This window comes from Syngnathus typhle, linkage group LG14 (assembly GCF_033458585.1).
Source record: "Syngnathus typhle isolate RoL2023-S1 ecotype Sweden linkage group LG14, RoL_Styp_1.0, whole genome shotgun sequence".
Lineage (NCBI taxonomy): Eukaryota > Metazoa > Chordata > Actinopteri > Syngnathiformes > Syngnathidae > Syngnathus > Syngnathus typhle.
In genome coordinates, this window is record NC_083751.1 from 3,912,961 (window position 1) to 3,928,430 (window position 15,470).

The window sequence follows — 15,470 nt, forward strand, 5'->3', positions numbered from 1 at the left end:
ATTGGTGGCGGTACAGTCCAATTGAAACAGCATTGTCAACGTTTTAGAATCAGTTCCATTCTTGACCACTAGATAAGGCTGTAGAGCTCATTTTATTATTGTTGCCTTCAGGAACCGTCTGAAACCATAGCTTTATGTATTTATCTGATTTGATTACATTCCTCTATCCGTAACTTAGCACATTTTTGGATCATTTTCGAATGAAATTTTAATTTTTGTTTTTTGTGAAGAAATAAAAGGTAAGTTATTTTGAGGAGATGTAGGGGGGCGGGGTCAGACAGTGTATGTTTGTGCGAGTGTGTGTGCACGTGGTGCAAGTCTCTCTCTCTCGCTCTATTTCTCTCTGCCTTTCTCTTTATCTCTCCCTGCTGTCAGAATACTTGATAGAAAGTCCAAAGTGTGGGAACGGCAAGAAGAAGAATCTCCAAGGAGGAGAAACTTTCGGGCACTTAACTATTAAACGCCACCTTCACGTCCATCCACTTGGAGATGCTCTGAGAGGACCCTCGATACCACGATCAGCATTTTTGCAAACTCACTTTCAGAAGGTATGGACATCACATCCTGTACGTATTTAAATCACTAAATATTGCGATTGGTGAAAATGTTCACGTGCAATCAACGGTGGCCAGAAATTCATTTCCATACGTGTCGGGTAACTGTTGAGTATATTTGGCAAATATTTGTTTCAATTGGAAGAACTGTTAAGAATACACGTTCTATAAATGCATATAATAATATATATGCATGTTTTATAAGATCAAATATTAATACGTACTGTATTTCTAAAATGTATCTAAAGGTTTCTCAAAGTTTATACGTATATTAAATATGTTAATATTTGACTGAGAAACTGTTTCATTTGAATGAAATGACCGTTTTATAATTAAAAAAAAATTAAACCTGTATTAAATAAAATCATCACAGAAAAATGGCCTACTTAAAATGTGAGTTTGAATGATTAATTTTATTTGCTTAATACTTTCTGCTAGGAATATTTTATGTATTTCGAAAAATACTTTTTGCTCTTTATATAAAGATTTTTCTTTTAAATAATGCACAAAATCTTTACAAAAAATGTTCATAGGATTTGCGTAAGTATTGTAAACTGTATAAAAACTTCATTCATCTGTTAATTATGTATCAACCTATAATTCAACAACTGCACTTTTTAAATTAATGAGAATGTAATAAATAAGTGAGTAAAAACAAGATATTGAATAATAACATTACGATATTGGAATGAACCATTTGCGTGTAATTTCTTTCCCAATGTTCATTTTTCATTTCATCGTGTCACGTGGCGCGCATCAAGCTCATGATCCACGTCGGTTGATTTCCAGTATATAATTGCATGTTACCTCGCAGACATGCAGCGCAGGCCGGTGTGCGCGGGCTGCCGCAGGCCGATCTCCGACAAGTTCCTGCTGCGGGTGGCGGGCGGCCTCCGGCATGAGGCGTGTGCGCGCTGCTCGGCGTGCGGGGACGCGCTGCGGGACTCGTGCTTCGTGCGGGAGAAGCGACTCTACTGCAAGCGGGACTATGCTAAGTAAGTGACTCCGATCTAGTAAATATACGACGTGCAGGACACACTCACCAAAATATAATCATAATGCACAGGTGACTGTAAATATTCCATTACAGGAAATTGTGTGATTCTCAGGACATTTTGACTTACATGTGTTTCCATGTGAAAACTTTGTGCGTCTTTTTTTTTTCTTCTCAAATTGACCTCCACAAAACTTGAACAAGGTGACTGAGGGTGAGAGGTGTGATAGAAACGCACACACAGCTCAAATGGCACGTTGTCAAAATGTGTTAAAATTGCAAGGTCCATTGGCCCGGTAATGACAAGCTGGGGGCCAACATATGGTAAAGAGGTAACCCCCTCCCTCCCTTCCTCCCTCCATCCGAACCTCCCATCACCTATCTTCTTACTCCTTCCTAATCACCTTCTCCTCATGCAACTGAGCCACCTAGCGAATGTCATATTCTTACATTAACTTATTTTGGCGGACAGCGACCGTCAGGAGCTTCTGGCATCGGAAGCGTCGTAGCATCTGGAAGGCCGCTCTCGCCGCGGCCCCTGTGTGACGCTATGGGACGACACCCAGCCAACCGTGAAATATCTGACCTGACCAATTAGCGGGAGTCCTGCTGCCAAAGCTCCGCCTCTGAGATTTCAAGTCTCCCGTCCACGTATAGTGACCCCTCCACCACGCCTCTTGCCTCACCCACAGACTCAGTATTTATTTTATATTACAAATGCCAAGAATTAATTTTGCCCTCAGCACATTGATCTTGGATGGCACGCCGGTCATATCGGTCACATGACTGGCAGTGTCCTTGACCCTCAAGATCTGTATCTGACAAACACAGAGAGTCCTGCTTCACCTGATCCAGAAACCGGATCCGCTTCTGTACGTGTCCACTAGAGCGCACCAGTCTAAGCTCGTGTTTTTCGCATAGGCAATATTACAGCTTGTGTGCATGTTGATCGATACAAAACTTTTAGCAATTCTTTTTTAATTCTCCTTTGGCTAGGGTAACTGTAGTCACTTTTTTTCTTGGAAAATGTCAGTAATATAACCAGCATTGGTTCTCATTGGATCAGTTTTATAAGTGTTGTCTTCCACCATACCCAATTTGAGTATGTTCATTGCGTCGTCGCGTCATAGAAACATTCCAAGCATTTTTTCAGCCGACTTCATTGATCCCCAACGTTCAGGAATGCGAGCGAGCGGCATGCCGGCCAAATTAAAGTGCACGCCACCGCGGCGTCGGGTCAGACGACCCACATGGGACCTTACTTGACCCTGAGGAGGCTTCATTGTTTCCCCCGGCAACCGCTCAGCAAGAGTCAGAGGAATGTAAAAGGATATCGACCTATTGACAAGGATGTAGCAGCACCTTTTCTTGTTGAAAATCGTGATAGCCATTGGTAGATAGTAACTGTCGTAAGTTGAATATATATTATTTATACATTTTACAAAAGCCTGCCATCAAACAAATTGTCCCAAAATTGTAGTATGGTACCCCATTGTGGTTAGGTTCGAGACCACCAGCGCAATATGTGAAAGGACTTTACAGTGAAGTGTAAAGAGCTGTCAGTTTCTCATGTCCACTCCAGAATGATGACGCATCATCTGGCATGACAGCCCCAAGATGGGTCGGTGCCAGTCGCGGGACAATAGCCCTGCTGCTTGAGGTTTTGGGGAGGGAGGGGGGCCCCCGTCTTTGTCCCACCCTGGTTGAGCAGACTCGGGGATAATTCCACGGATAATTCCAAGGACCGGCGGCCCAGTCTCTCCCGCCGGGATTTCTGATTCCCCCCCTCCGCCTGGAGCCATGGCCCGCCGTGAGCCTTTTCTGGACGCTCCCTGGGGGCCCGGCCGCCGACATGGAAGCCGGAGCCACGGCAACCGTGTCACGGTGTGGCTAAGCCCACGCCGCTCCCCGTTGCCAGGCGCTAAGACGCACACCCGTCATGCTGGGGGTATGCGTCTGAGCGGCTGGAGTGGGAGGAGGAGATGGAGGAGGAACCGGGGATCAAGTCAGTGAGACGGTTAGAGGCTGGGAGGCTTTCCGAGTGACAGTCAATTCAGCAACATTCCCTGGGAACTTATTTGCTGAACTGTTTTTGTGCCAAAACCAAAGTGATACCTTGATAAGCCACACCACTTAAAGTTTACAATCAATACATACAATTACATTACCTGTGCTTAGTTTTTCAAGACGTTAGCTTAATGCTAACGCTAAAGAGAGTCTGTGCTCTAATACTTTAAGCAGTGTATTGGATATAAATGGTGCAGCAAAACATGTAGCCAGACAATTTTCTTCATCTTCTGCAAAGAACAACTAATATCAGTGCCGTACAGAAGAGCTGAGAATTCTATTTAATTACATTGATATGTTTTTTTATAAACTGCTTTGTCACGTTTCTTTCCTTCTCACCAGGCTGTTTGCAGTGCGCTGCGGGGGCTGTGCCGAGAACATCTCCCGCTCGGAGCTGGTGCTGCGCGCCGGGCCCGTCGTCTTCCACCTTCGCTGCTTCACCTGCAGCGTGTGCTCCGCCCCGCTGAGGACCGGAGATCTCTGCGTAGTCAGGGAGGGCCGGCTTGTGTGCGCCAGGGAAGACTACCACCAGCGGGTGGCCAGCCCGACTTCATCTGACACAGGTGGGAGCTCAGAATTGTCTTTCAGATGTTCAGTAAGGTTCTTCAAGGAACCCCTTCCAGGATTGATCATTTTTTTTCCAAGGACTCCAAAACATGCGTGAATATTTGTTTAGATAAAAGTGACGTGGAAGAGGAGGTGGTGGAAGACAACTCAACGAGGGTCACAAGTAGAAGAGTCCGATCCAACGAGCAAGAAAGTAAACGTCCTAAAAGACCTCGCACAATTTTGACCACCCAGCAAAGACGACTCTTCAAAGCTTCCTTTGAGGTTTCATCCAAGCCGTGTCGAAAGGTAAAGTCCCGTTTGTTTAAAAGTTGGACTTTTGCTCCACCTTGTATAACCTTGACACGACTTGTGTTGTTTTTCCTCTCTTTTTAAAATCATTATTTCTTGAAATTAAAGGTACGGGAGACCTTGGCAGCAGACACTGGCCTTACTGTCCGGGTTGTGCAGGTCTGGTTCCAGAACCAAAGAGCCAAGGTAACACACACACAAAATAAGAAAATCTCTTTCGGCACGGTGCCGTCTGCCAAAGGTGAAATCAGCCCGGTTATCTCCTCATAGAGGAACCCGATGACATGTCAGCGCACGGCGATGAAACTTCATATTTCCTCACAAAGTGGACTCGTGTGGTTCACTCCTAAAGCACTGAAAGATGTCTTCATCATCGAATAAATCCTTTTTTTTTACTTTTTTTAGATGAAGAAACTGGCCAGGAGGCAACAGCAGCAAGAACATGAGCAGCCGACTCAGGAAGAGCAAGAAGAGCCATCACATCACAAAGGTATTCCGCAGCGACTGACAAATTGCAAATTTCTCCATTGTGAAATTTCCCCCTTGCTCCACAGCGCCCCCCAATGGCGTGCCTACATCCCAGCTGGAACATCTGGGCTCTTCCTACTCTCACATCCAGCAGCAGCAGATGGGATTCACAAGGGTGGATCAGCAAGACTTTGACATGGACCCCTTCGGACAAGGCCTGACCCCTCCTCAGATGCCAGGAGATCACATGCACCCCTACGGTAAAAATCAGGACTCCCAATTTCTGCTCTTCAAATTCAAAACCGTTTTCTTGCCCAGGTTTGAACGCGATCTACGGCGACGTGGTGGACGGCGACTGCTTGTCTCTGGTGGACACCTCGTCCCTCCTTTCCCCCATCGACTGCCTCTACTCCATGCAGGACTCTTACTTCACCTCCTGAGGGACGATCTTCATCGTGTCCGTTCGGTTCTCATCCACACGGACTCAGCAGAAAACGGCGCAGAAGACAAACAGGTGCGCAAATGTGTGTACTCCGGCTCCGTCGGACATTTTGACCATCCTCCCTCTCGAGAATGCTTGAACGCCTCATTACGAGATTACAATGGATGCGAAGGACTGTTTGAATGTGTATTTATTCTTGTAGGTTGTGCTCATTTTTAAATGTTCAATAAATAATGGCGGCGGCATAGCGTGTGACGTGCAGATTACAGTGGAAATGAGGGACGCCATTTTTTTCTGTTTGATGATCAGACTCCAACTTTACAACTTTCTTGTCCTGTCCGGCCTTTTACTGGCCTACCATTCCCCGTCCCATTCCCCGTGACCCAGGAGATACAAAGACCCCTGGCTTCCTTGCCCTCGCCGTGAACCCTCTCCTGGAACCCGTCTCGTGTTTCCCCCGCTATGAAACGAGACCTCGCCGATCAGAGAGCGCAAGTCAATGGTTAGGAACAATCTAAGTGTCTGTCAGCGTGCTGTGCTTCTGCCAAGAGAGCCAAACAAGTGTGCAGTAGAGTGTGCAGTGGGGCCCCTCTTTTGTGTCTACGTGCGCTCCCGGCGTCTGGAACCCAAGTATCATGATGCTTGCTTTAGAGCTGGGGTTCTCCAAACTTTTGGTCTTCAGGCACCACCTTGTCACACAAACAGCCAATTATGCACAAAGACATCGAATAGGTGAGTTTATCAAGTTAGGTTCTGCTAAATTTGAAAATAGGCAAATTTGTGAATGCCTTGAATTAGCTTACGGGATGGGAGCCAAACCCAAATATAAAGGAGGAGAGCCAAGGTGGTCACCTCCCCTTCCCGCAGTTGCCATGCAGTGATGGTGACGGGTTTGGGAACAACACTCGAGTCGCGATCATACGGTCACAGCTTGTGGCGATAACCTCGTTATTATGCTCAAGGTAGTTGACAGTTTCCTGTCAGCGGTCCGGTTATTTATTGCGCCGTCCGTGCCAAGAAGCAGGCCACACACACACACACACATCCTTTTTAAGTGCAATAATTGGCTTCATGCTGTTGCAATGCCAGCACGGATGAATACGCTGTGCTGAAGATCCGTTGTCATCGGCCATTTACATGGTATTTTCATGCCAAATGTTAAGTTACAGTGAAGGTCCATATATTTAATAATTCACCAATTGCATTATTTTTTTTAAGTCTATAAGATGCTGGATGAAAAGCTGACCTATTTATGCTTTTTGGGCTTTTACTGTAACTAGATGTCGTTAAAGACACGACTAATAGAAAAGTAGTAAATGGAGGTTTCTTGAATTGGATTAGTTTATTGAATTATTATGATATACATGTCCCAATGTCTGCCGCTAGAGGGCGGCAGTGTGCTTTGAATCTGCCCTGCTGCTTCTAGTTGCTAATTTATGACAGTTACACCCTTCAATATGGCTCCTGAATTTGTTGAACATTTTTAAGGGGGTACCAATTATTATTTTTTTGCCTAGTTCCTATCCCCAGCGAATTATAATCATGCCTCCTCTCACATTGTCACCTACGGTGATACACATCATTTCTTCTTTGACCTGAAACTGTGTGAGTCACGAGTCGTCGCTGAACTTTCAGTCCTCATCAACACTCATTAATGTGCATTTCCTGGCAGACAGGAAGCGCACCACTCCGACAGAACAATTTACTACATTTGTGCCAATCAGATCAAATTCTTTTCACTTGGTGTCACACCCTTGAGCAAAACAGTCTGAATATTGAGTGACGATTGCATTGCATATCTCGGATTATGAGTATTTTTTTTTATGTGTATTGAAAACAAGCAATTCACTTTTCCTTAGTGAAGCTACCAAATGCTAACATACAAAAAACTAGTCCTAAAGGGATTACAAATTTCCGTCTGTGCAGGATTAAACAGTAAGCGCTATAACTAATCCAGCACGAATTGAAGTAAATACAAAATGAAGTCATAATACGATACAAACTCAGATTATTCTTCATTCTTCTAATTCACTGGACAGTCTTGCCGCTTCTTCTTGTCGACCTGAAATGATGATTACAATCTGTATTCAAAGTGTTGTATTGAAGTTGCGTGGCAATTTACCTTTCCTGCTTTTCATCCAACTAATACACATGCAGCAGCTGCAACAAAATGTGATGACTCCGCAGGCCACGGCAACCAACACAAATTTATAGCCTGAGGAAGCAATCATAGTAATCGTTATGCCAACAATAATATTTCATATATCATAACAATGATCGACTCACCCGCACAGATGGGCCTCGGGCCTCTCCAACGGGCCGACGACCCGCAGGTGACTTCCCCCGATCCGATCCTCAGGAAGCCAGGGTGACATGTGACCTGACACGAGGAGTTGATTGTTTGGTTTCCTTCTCCACAGCGGAGGTATCCGTTGGGGTGAAACAGAAGCGGGCATTCCACGGCTGGGGGCACAGAAACTAAATAGCGAATTAAGTGGAAAACTTCAGATGACCTTGAAAGCTAAAAAAGTGGCTTACCTGTTTGGCAGGCATCTTCTTCAGAGTTGGGCTCATGCAGGCAGGTGACGTTATTGACGGCCTCCTGACATCTTCCTCTTCCGCATATAGTCGCATTACATTGAGCTGTCATGGAACATAATAAAAATGAAATATTTAAAATAAAAAACAAATAATCATGATTAATTATGGGGTACTCTGCTCCACTCTGACTGAGATTCCGTAACTCAAATGACCTTGATAGCACACCGCATATTTCCTCTGTCTGCACTTCTCATCGTTCCATTTCCCTCGATTGGCTCCGGCGTTGACGTAGAGCTCCACGCAAACGGGCCAGCTTCGGTTGTTGTTAGGCTCGTTCTCCGCCCACGACTCCTCGCCGACCCACGTGCTGTTATTCCCAATCCAGATCCAATTCCCGTCCTTCTGCAGTCTGGTGATCCCTAGCCAATAGTACGGGCTGTGGTTCTTGTTCGGCAAAAAGGAGACCAGAGCGGCGTTCTCGTCCTGGCTCTGGACCACCACCATGTCTGTGTAGTAAGTCTGGCACCACTCTCGGGCCTGGGTCCACGTCATGGTGATGTTGGAGTAGTGATACGTCCAGCCCGAGCTGACCCCTGCTAGGGATCCACCTTATAGGAACGTGACAGCAAAAAAAGTGATGCTAATGTGTTTAGGCACACATTTAGTTCTGGTTATTTCTACGTGAGGTCAACACACCACAACTGTTCGAGTACCCACCAAGAAGCAGCACCAGTGTCCACTTCATTTTCAGCAACCTGAAAAGCAGAAGAAAATCAATCATAATTCATCCCTGCTTACGGAGAGATCGTTCACTCACCTGCAAAAAGAGAGTGGTGGTCGGTTGAGGGGAGTTCCATGTTCAGCTCTTATAGGAACTCTGGACAATCCCTGGATGTTTCTACACAGAGTGAATCCAAGTGATGATTGATGGCCACAAAATTACAGTCAACTCTGAATTGTGCTTGCCTTTCAAATGCTTAACAAAAAAACGTTGGGGATATAATGTCATGTCATTGCATTTTCGTGTCTGTGTGGCAAATACCGTAAAAGTTCAACGATAGTTTGTGGTTACGTAAGTCTGCTGATTAATGACAGTATCACCCTCAGAGTGCCCTCACATCTATTTTTCCTCCAAAGTGGAAATGGATGACAAATAATAATGGAAATATTATGCAGAAATGACTCTCCACTCAAAGGTTAATAATAATAATAATGGGTTATCTTCTCTGAAAATTACTTCCTCTGCTGCTGCCCAACTTTGACAGAAAAACACGAGCGGGAATGTCCCCTTGAACTCAGCCGTTGAATGGAACAAAATTGAAAATGTCCAAATTGTGGCCAAAGTCATGTTGTCTTGTTGCATGAAAAGATTAAATAAAATATGTCTAAAAATCTTAGGTACAATATAAGGCTTTGCTATAATTAGTACTTTTCCTCAATTGGTGATAACTAATCAATTTATTGACTCTCAACAAATAAAATAGAGTGACAAAATGTTGTTTTGTTCACATTTTTATTTTATTACTCAGTGCATTTACAATAGATTACATACATGTCATGATATATAAAAAATAAACACAACAAAAAATAATTAAAGCACAATAAGAGACATTTTGACAATGAAAGAACATTCCAAATGTGACAATAAATAATATTAACATATTACATAAATATACTAAATTACTCACAGCTTTTTAAGAACATGGCAGCATACTTTTTTACATGACATCACACTTCCGGCGTGTTCCTAAAGGTGTCGAACAATGTGCTCAATACAAAACTCCCTTTGGGAGGAAATACATGTCAGCGACATGGCGAGAAGCACAACAATTTTTTTTTTCTCAAATGATCTCATGGTGGTGATGTCACAGCCCTATATGAGGCTGTCAATGCTGTTTTTGTACACCTGAGGAGGGTCTTCAATGTCGGAGTTGCTGTAAGACAAAAGATGACACATGAGTTCATAATCACCTCATTTAGACTCCATTGATTGCTTTGGTACTATAGAGTCGAATTTCTTACCTGTTCAGCTCAAACTTAGTTGCCTTTCTCCTCATCCGTCTGAGGAGCCACATGACCAGAGATAGAGTAGACAAGCACACGGCGCCACCTACCGCTGCACCAGCCGTAATGGCCCCCAACTCAGACGTGACCTCTGCAGAAACGGTTTGAATATTTGTTAACCACAGACAAGGAATTGAAACAACTTGAATATTTTCATGCCGCCTGGTCCACTTTGATACCTGTGCATGTTGGAGGTTGGACGTTCCACTCGCCCAAGGGGGTGCACGCCATGCTGACTGCACCTTGGAGCTCGTGGCCTTCATGGCAGCTGAACGTGCAGACTGTGTCGTGAGGGTAGGGGGTCCAGGATGGGGAGAGGGATGGGCTGCAGTTCATGTGGCCGCTTTTGGGAACTTCGGGGGCAGGGCATGTGATTGCTGCAGAAAGGGAGGTGAAGAAGAAATGTTAGAAAAAGGGACCTTCATTTTAGAACTTTTTTGCATGTACAAAATTATATAGAGGTGCAATGATTAATAATGAACCAACCAAAAAAATCTATTATGATTATTATTTTTGATAATTATTCATTTAGATACATATATCATTTAAATTAATCTTTGTTTGTTTAAATAAATAATTTAAATTAATTAATATATACCTTCACACCGCGGCATCATGTCGCTCCACCTTGCAGCCGACGTGCACGTCAGACTTCTCGGCCCTTCCATTCGATAACCGAGGTTGCAGCTGAATGTGCAGCTCTTCCCGTAACTGAACCTTGTATCTGGATCCTCTCCACAGCTGACTGTGCCGTTATCCAAGTGGAGAAGAGCCGGACATTGGACGGCTGCAGAGCAACAAAAAAACAAGAACAACAGGAAATCAGCACTCTGGAATACGGCAAGTAAAGTTTGGTTGTTTGTGGATTTTTCGCTCACCTTCACATGTTGGAGGTGGATGCGACCAGTTTTTGGTGGCGGTGCACCTTAAGGGTTCCGGCCTGCTGAGTTTGTAACCTTCCTCGCAGGAGTAGTGACACAGCGAGTCAAAAGTGTAGTTGCCATACTTGTCAGTGCAGACCATGCTGGCTTTGGGAGGGAGGGTCAGCTCGCTTTTGTTGCACTGAACCACTGAAACAAAAACCAACACAAATTATATATATATATATATATATTTTTTTTTATATTGGTGCTTCACAATTCACAAAATCTTTTCTGTCAAAATAAATCCTTACCATGCTCGCACTTGTCTCCATAGAAACCTTCGAAGCACTGGCACTGGTGGCTGTTTATGGTTTCCACACATTCTCCGTGGACGCAGGAGTCTTTTTGGCAAGCAGCTATGATGAGAAAAAAAATGTTTACATGCTTGAATATATATATATATATTTTTTTAAACGCAGTTTACTCCACTCACCTGCGTAGCACAGAGCCGTTTTCTTCTTCCTGCACCTTTCGTCGTTCCACTTCCCGGGCTGCGAATCCCTCTTGATGTACATCTCCACGCAATCCTCGCTCTCGCCGAGGATCTTGCGGCCTATGCCATTGTTGGGCTCGCCCTGCGCCCAGTTGGTGGCCTCGGCCGTGAGGGTCTTGTTGGTGCCCACCCAGGTCCAGGTGCCGTTGATCTTCCGGATGCCGATCCAGTAGTAGGTGGGCTTTCTGGGCAACCACCCGTTGAGATGGGCAATCTCATCCTGGTTTTGGATGGCCACCATGTCGGTGTAGTGCTCCTGGCACCACACTCGGGCTTGCTCCCAGTCCATTGTGTTGTTCGAGAAGAAGTAGGACCAGGAATCGACTTGCATGCAAAGCACTGAGAATGGAGGGACGCAACCAGATATTAGAACAACTTAAAAAGAAAAAGAAAAATGGTGGTCTAGCTCTATTGGGGTTTGCACCTACTTGAGAAAATAAAAGCCAAGCTGATCCACGAGCTGGACATGTTGGATGCACGCTTCTGAAGTAATCCATAGAACAATTCCTAAAATAAAAAAGCAAGGATAAAGTGAGTCAAATTCCAACATTCTGCTGCTTTCTCATGCATGAAGAAATTCACACTTACCATTTTAAGTGATGTATAGCGCGAGTCTATCGGCCTTTTGTGTTAGGTTTCAGTGAGTGAGATGATTGTGTCTGAAACATGCTGCGCTGCCTCCTTTTAAAGCCCCTCGCCCGCGTGGTCCAGCTTTCCGGGAAGCTGTGGTCAGCCTTTTGGTGGAAATTCCCACCCCCTTCCAGCCACTTATGCCCAATCTACACCGTCTCCTTAAAAAAATTCCAAAGGGTGGTTGTGTGTGTGGGCTGCTCTCATTGTGTCTGGCGGAAGCACTTGTTGATTGGATTATTTTTATTTGCCTAATGATTACCAGAACTATTTGATTGTTTTATTTATTTACTGTTTTTATTTATAGTGGTTTTTACAACATTCTTGAAAATGGCATATTTTAAACTGTTCATGCAAACGTGTTTTTATATATATATATATATATGAAAGTCTTCTTGCTGATTTATTCCTGGAAGATGCACGGAAGGATTGTGCTTAAGTGTCAGGGGAAATGCACGGACTAGCATTTACCTCTTTAAAAATCAAGAGTGACATGTAAAAAGTGACAAGAAAGGAAAGGCAACACAATGCAATGCAATGTCGGCCACTACAAAGAATTTCCTGGTATTTTAACAAGGGCCCTGGGATTGGGGAATTCGAAGCCCGGGAGCCAAGGCGCCTGCTGGCGGGCCGCCTGCCTTTCCAGAAGTGACAGTGCATTTCCTTCCTGGCTGACCCCAAAGTTTGCATGTTGTTGACACCTCTTCACCTCCACCCTTTCCTTTGAAAAAGAATACAACAGCGTTTTATGGGCCCCAGGGAGGCTTCTTCTCACTTCTTTTTTGTTGGGGGGCTTTGTTGGAACTTCGACAACAGATGATTTTTAGCTTTGTTCTCTTGTCTTTGCAGTGATGCCTTGAGATAGCAATCACTTTATTTCAGTTCCACTTTTGGCCAGGTGAGGGCGCAAATGCGAGGATCAAACTGTTTACAAGTGAAAAAAGCAGCTGTCTCTTTAAGACCGGAAGTTGGAGTTTAAGTCCTTATTAGGCGTTTCCGGGAGACGCTCGTCTGTGGTTTCAACCGAAAGTAAGCATGTCTGAGTCCCTGGCCGCGATCCCCGATGTGGAGATTGATCCAGATGGTACCTTCAAGTATATTTTAGTTCAAGTGAAAGTGAAAAACGGCGATGTCTGCAAAAACATTGTTCGTGGTACAAAAAGTGCCGAGTATCACAGTAAGTCAACGGAAAGGTCGCAGCTTTGCAGAGGTGTCAAACTAGTGGTAAACAATGACACGTTTCATCATGAGTAGTTTATGCTAAAAAATAAATTACTCATGAAATTGTAGAATAGGCTATTTTGAGCCGATATTTCTTTTCGGACTGACTCATGTTGTGCAATGAATTATTTGCAGATCATATTTTTGAGAAGGTCAAGCCAGCTGTGGAGGCCTTGGGCTTGGAGTGTCACTGCCTTGGTGGAGGGAAGATCGAGCACAAGAGTCAAGAGAAAAGAATAAGGGTGTTCGGAGAGTCCACTGTAAGATACTTTTTAAATACAAATTAGACTAGTTTTGGGCCTTTAGGTGTTTCTTGAATACATTGAGAGAGCTATAATCAACAAATGTGCCTTTATAAATGTTCAGTTTTCATGCATGACAGGTGAATAGAATGGGCCCAAAAAAACAACAACCATATAGTTGTGCCAGATCACATCAGCTGTACCTTCATAGCTAAACTTAATACTATGACCTATTTATATGCAGACAGTCTTGTTCTTTTTTGTTTTTAGGGTTTTGGTAAAGCAGACCACTCAGTTTCAGTGGAGAAGTTGAAGAGCTTCTTCAGCGACTACGAGATCACCTGGAGCGACGACAAAAAATAAGTTCATTTCTTTACATTTGCACTATTTAAAAAGCCAAGAGTCAACTATGTATTTGTGTTTTTTTTATGTCATAAATACACCCAAGCACAATTATATCAGTGCAGGAATTATTTATGTTGTTAAGGAATGGAGAGATGAGCAAGCCTTACTCAGAAATAGAATTTTACTTTTTAATCGACTGTAATCACTCACAATCGGTGGCTGAGTGCCAAGCGTAAAGTCCATACAGGAAGGAGTGAGACATTCGGAATCACAGACACATCCTGTAATTGAGAAGAAATGTTTCATTTTTTATCAAAACTCAGAAGGCAAAGCGAAACTTTGGCTTCTTATCGCGATAAAACGTTTATTTTGTGAGCTGTGTTCATGGCCGTTGTTGTTAACACTCTTGCTTGACTGCCAAAATAAATTGAAGCCAGGAAAGTGAAACTTTGGGTGGAAAACAAAACTGACTCTTTGTTTTATCTGTGCTTGTGGATGATTTCATTCATCCTGTTTCATTTCTTTCTCGGGGCATTGAAATGATACCAGCTACTCTGTTGTGTTTGTTTTTCATTTATTTCAGCAGTTTTTGCAGAATGTTAGGAAATAGTGCATTTAATCATGCATACAAACAAATTGTACATTTATTGTATCCTTTTGAGCATTTAAATAATTTCTTCCCTGGGATTAAAATATAGCAGCCAGTGAGTGTAATTCACTAAGATTTTTTGGATGAGATAATCACCACTATATCCTCTTCCTGGTGTTTTTGTACATTGAGTTGACTCAAGTTCCCAAAGGTGCAAGTCGGCGCTTAAGCGCTAGAGCCATTTTTATCATCACCTTCATTGTTTTGCCATGAATCAACCTCGAAGAGGATTCAGAGGCCTTCTCACCTTGAACGGCGAAGGCGACATGTCTGCTGGCAACCCAGCCAATTACCCTGTGGCCTTGAATAGAGAAAAACAAAAGGCTGTCTTCCTTCCAGGTTGCATCCTCAAACCGGGGCCAGTTTCCTGTGAACCGGTAAACTCCGTCCCTCTCCTAACAGGCAGCAAGGGAGAGTCGGAGACCCAGCCCCCTTCTCGGAAAACTTATCTGCTCCATTTTAGTATCTGAGGTAGGGAAGTGTTGTCATCAGGGCAAGTCCATGACGGGCAATAATATTAGCCAGGTATCATTTTCCTTCAAGTGTATAAGATTCGCTTTGAAATCGTGACAAAACAAGCAATAGATGTCATCGACAAAATTAAAAGGCACTTGTGGATTTCATCATTTAGATGACAAATTGGGCGAAATTTAACTTTCTCCAAATGAATTCCTTCCTGGCCCGACGACTTCAGACGCCTCCGGTACGCTGCCGGGAAACTCGGAGCAGTGAAGGTGTGAGTGTTGACTCCACATCTCTACATGTCATTGGAGAAACAATAGCTTTCCCACACACTGAGCTCATTAGCTCTCACTCAGCCATCTCAAGATAAAGCTAGAAATTCCTAAATGTCATTATTATGAAGTAGCAAGCCCTGTTTCATGGCTAAGTGATGCTTAATTTATTTTTTTGCTTATTTTATTTTTTTGCTTTTCAGCATCCTGCCCAACAAAGGGCAAATGATTGAAATAAGGTTTCA

The 15,470-nt window shown here is 43.8% G+C and overlaps 4 protein-coding genes across 4 annotated transcripts; 2 read left to right on the forward strand and 2 right to left on the reverse strand.

The window, feature by feature from the left end:
* Window positions 1-1,370: 1,370 nt before the first annotated feature.
* lmx1a (LIM homeobox transcription factor 1, alpha) lies at window positions 1,371-5,637 on the forward strand. Its single transcript, XM_061298291.1, has 7 exons — window positions 1,371-1,549; window positions 3,958-4,178; window positions 4,292-4,470; window positions 4,582-4,659; window positions 4,879-4,963; window positions 5,028-5,201; window positions 5,260-5,637. Exons 1-7 carry the CDS (start codon window positions 1,371-1,373, stop codon window positions 5,379-5,381), a joined length of 1,038 nt encoding a protein of 345 aa, XP_061154275.1. The 3' UTR covers window positions 5,382-5,637.
* A 1,069-nt stretch (window positions 5,638-6,706) lies between these two features.
* On the reverse strand, window positions 6,707-8,851 carry LOC133167463 (E-selectin-like). Its single transcript, XM_061298294.1, has 7 exons — window positions 8,742-8,851; window positions 8,642-8,679; window positions 8,137-8,532; window positions 7,922-8,026; window positions 7,670-7,846; window positions 7,506-7,598; window positions 6,707-7,445 (listed from the first exon to the last, which is right to left on the reverse strand). The coding sequence occupies exons 2-7, from the start codon at window positions 8,667-8,669 to the stop codon at window positions 7,399-7,401; spliced, it is 846 nt and encodes a 281-aa protein (XP_061154278.1). The 5' UTR covers window positions 8,670-8,679; window positions 8,742-8,851; the 3' UTR covers window positions 6,707-7,398.
* Window positions 8,852-9,420: 569 nt separating this feature from the next.
* On the reverse strand, window positions 9,421-12,146 carry LOC133167450 (E-selectin-like). Its single transcript, XM_061298274.1, has 9 exons — window positions 11,993-12,146; window positions 11,833-11,911; window positions 11,345-11,743; window positions 11,163-11,267; window positions 10,867-11,058; window positions 10,587-10,775; window positions 10,168-10,365; window positions 9,947-10,079; window positions 9,421-9,858 (listed from the first exon to the last, which is right to left on the reverse strand). The coding sequence occupies exons 1-9, from the start codon at window positions 11,993-11,995 to the stop codon at window positions 9,798-9,800; spliced, it is 1,359 nt and encodes a 452-aa protein (XP_061154258.1). The 5' UTR covers window positions 11,996-12,146; the 3' UTR covers window positions 9,421-9,797.
* An 868-nt stretch (window positions 12,147-13,014) lies between these two features.
* Window positions 13,015-14,308, forward strand: si:dkey-51e6.1. The gene is made up of 3 exons (XM_061298296.1): window positions 13,015-13,211; window positions 13,391-13,515; window positions 13,768-14,308. Exons 1-3 carry the CDS (start codon window positions 13,070-13,072, stop codon window positions 13,858-13,860), a joined length of 360 nt encoding a protein of 119 aa, XP_061154280.1. The 5' UTR covers window positions 13,015-13,069; the 3' UTR covers window positions 13,861-14,308.
* Window positions 14,309-15,470: the final 1,162 nt, after the last annotated feature.

Bases quoted from the DNA above. Each gene is read 5' to 3' on its own strand.
- LOC133167450 (XM_061298274.1), bottom strand. The intron at 10,776-10,866 runs GTGAGCGAAAAA...GTTGCTCTGCAG, and splicing joins TCCACCTCCAACATGTGAAG to CCGTCCAATGTCCGGCTCTT. The intron at 9,859-9,946 runs GTAAGAAATTCG...TTTGTCTTACAG, and splicing joins ACTAAGTTTGAGCTGAACAG to CAACTCCGACATTGAAGACC.
- lmx1a (XM_061298291.1), top strand. From the start codon at position 1,371: ATGCAGCGCAGGCCGGTGTGCGCGGGCTGCCGCAGGCCGATCTCCGAC. The intron at 4,179-4,291 runs GTGGGAGCTCAG...ATATTTGTTTAG, and splicing joins CCCGACTTCATCTGACACAG to ATAAAAGTGACGTGGAAGAG. The intron at 4,964-5,027 runs GTATTCCGCAGC...CTTGCTCCACAG, and splicing joins AGAGCCATCACATCACAAAG to CGCCCCCCAATGGCGTGCCT.
- LOC133167463 (XM_061298294.1), bottom strand. From the start codon at position 8,669: ATGAAGTGGACACTGGTGCTGCTTCTTG. The intron at 8,027-8,136 runs GTCATTTGAGTT...GTTCCATGACAG, and splicing joins ATATGCGGTGTGCTATCAAG to CTCAATGTAATGCGACTATA. The intron at 7,446-7,505 runs GTAAATTGCCAC...TCATCATTTCAG, and splicing joins TTGGATGAAAAGCAGGAAAG to GTCGACAAGAAGAAGCGGCA.
- si:dkey-51e6.1 (XM_061298296.1), top strand. From the start codon at position 13,070: ATGTCTGAGTCCCTGGCCGCGATCCCCGATGTGGAGATTGATCCAGAT. The intron at 13,212-13,390 runs GTAAGTCAACGG...AATTATTTGCAG, and splicing joins AAAAAGTGCCGAGTATCACA to ATCATATTTTTGAGAAGGTC. The intron at 13,516-13,767 runs GTAAGATACTTT...TTTTGTTTTTAG, and splicing joins GGGTGTTCGGAGAGTCCACT to GGTTTTGGTAAAGCAGACCA.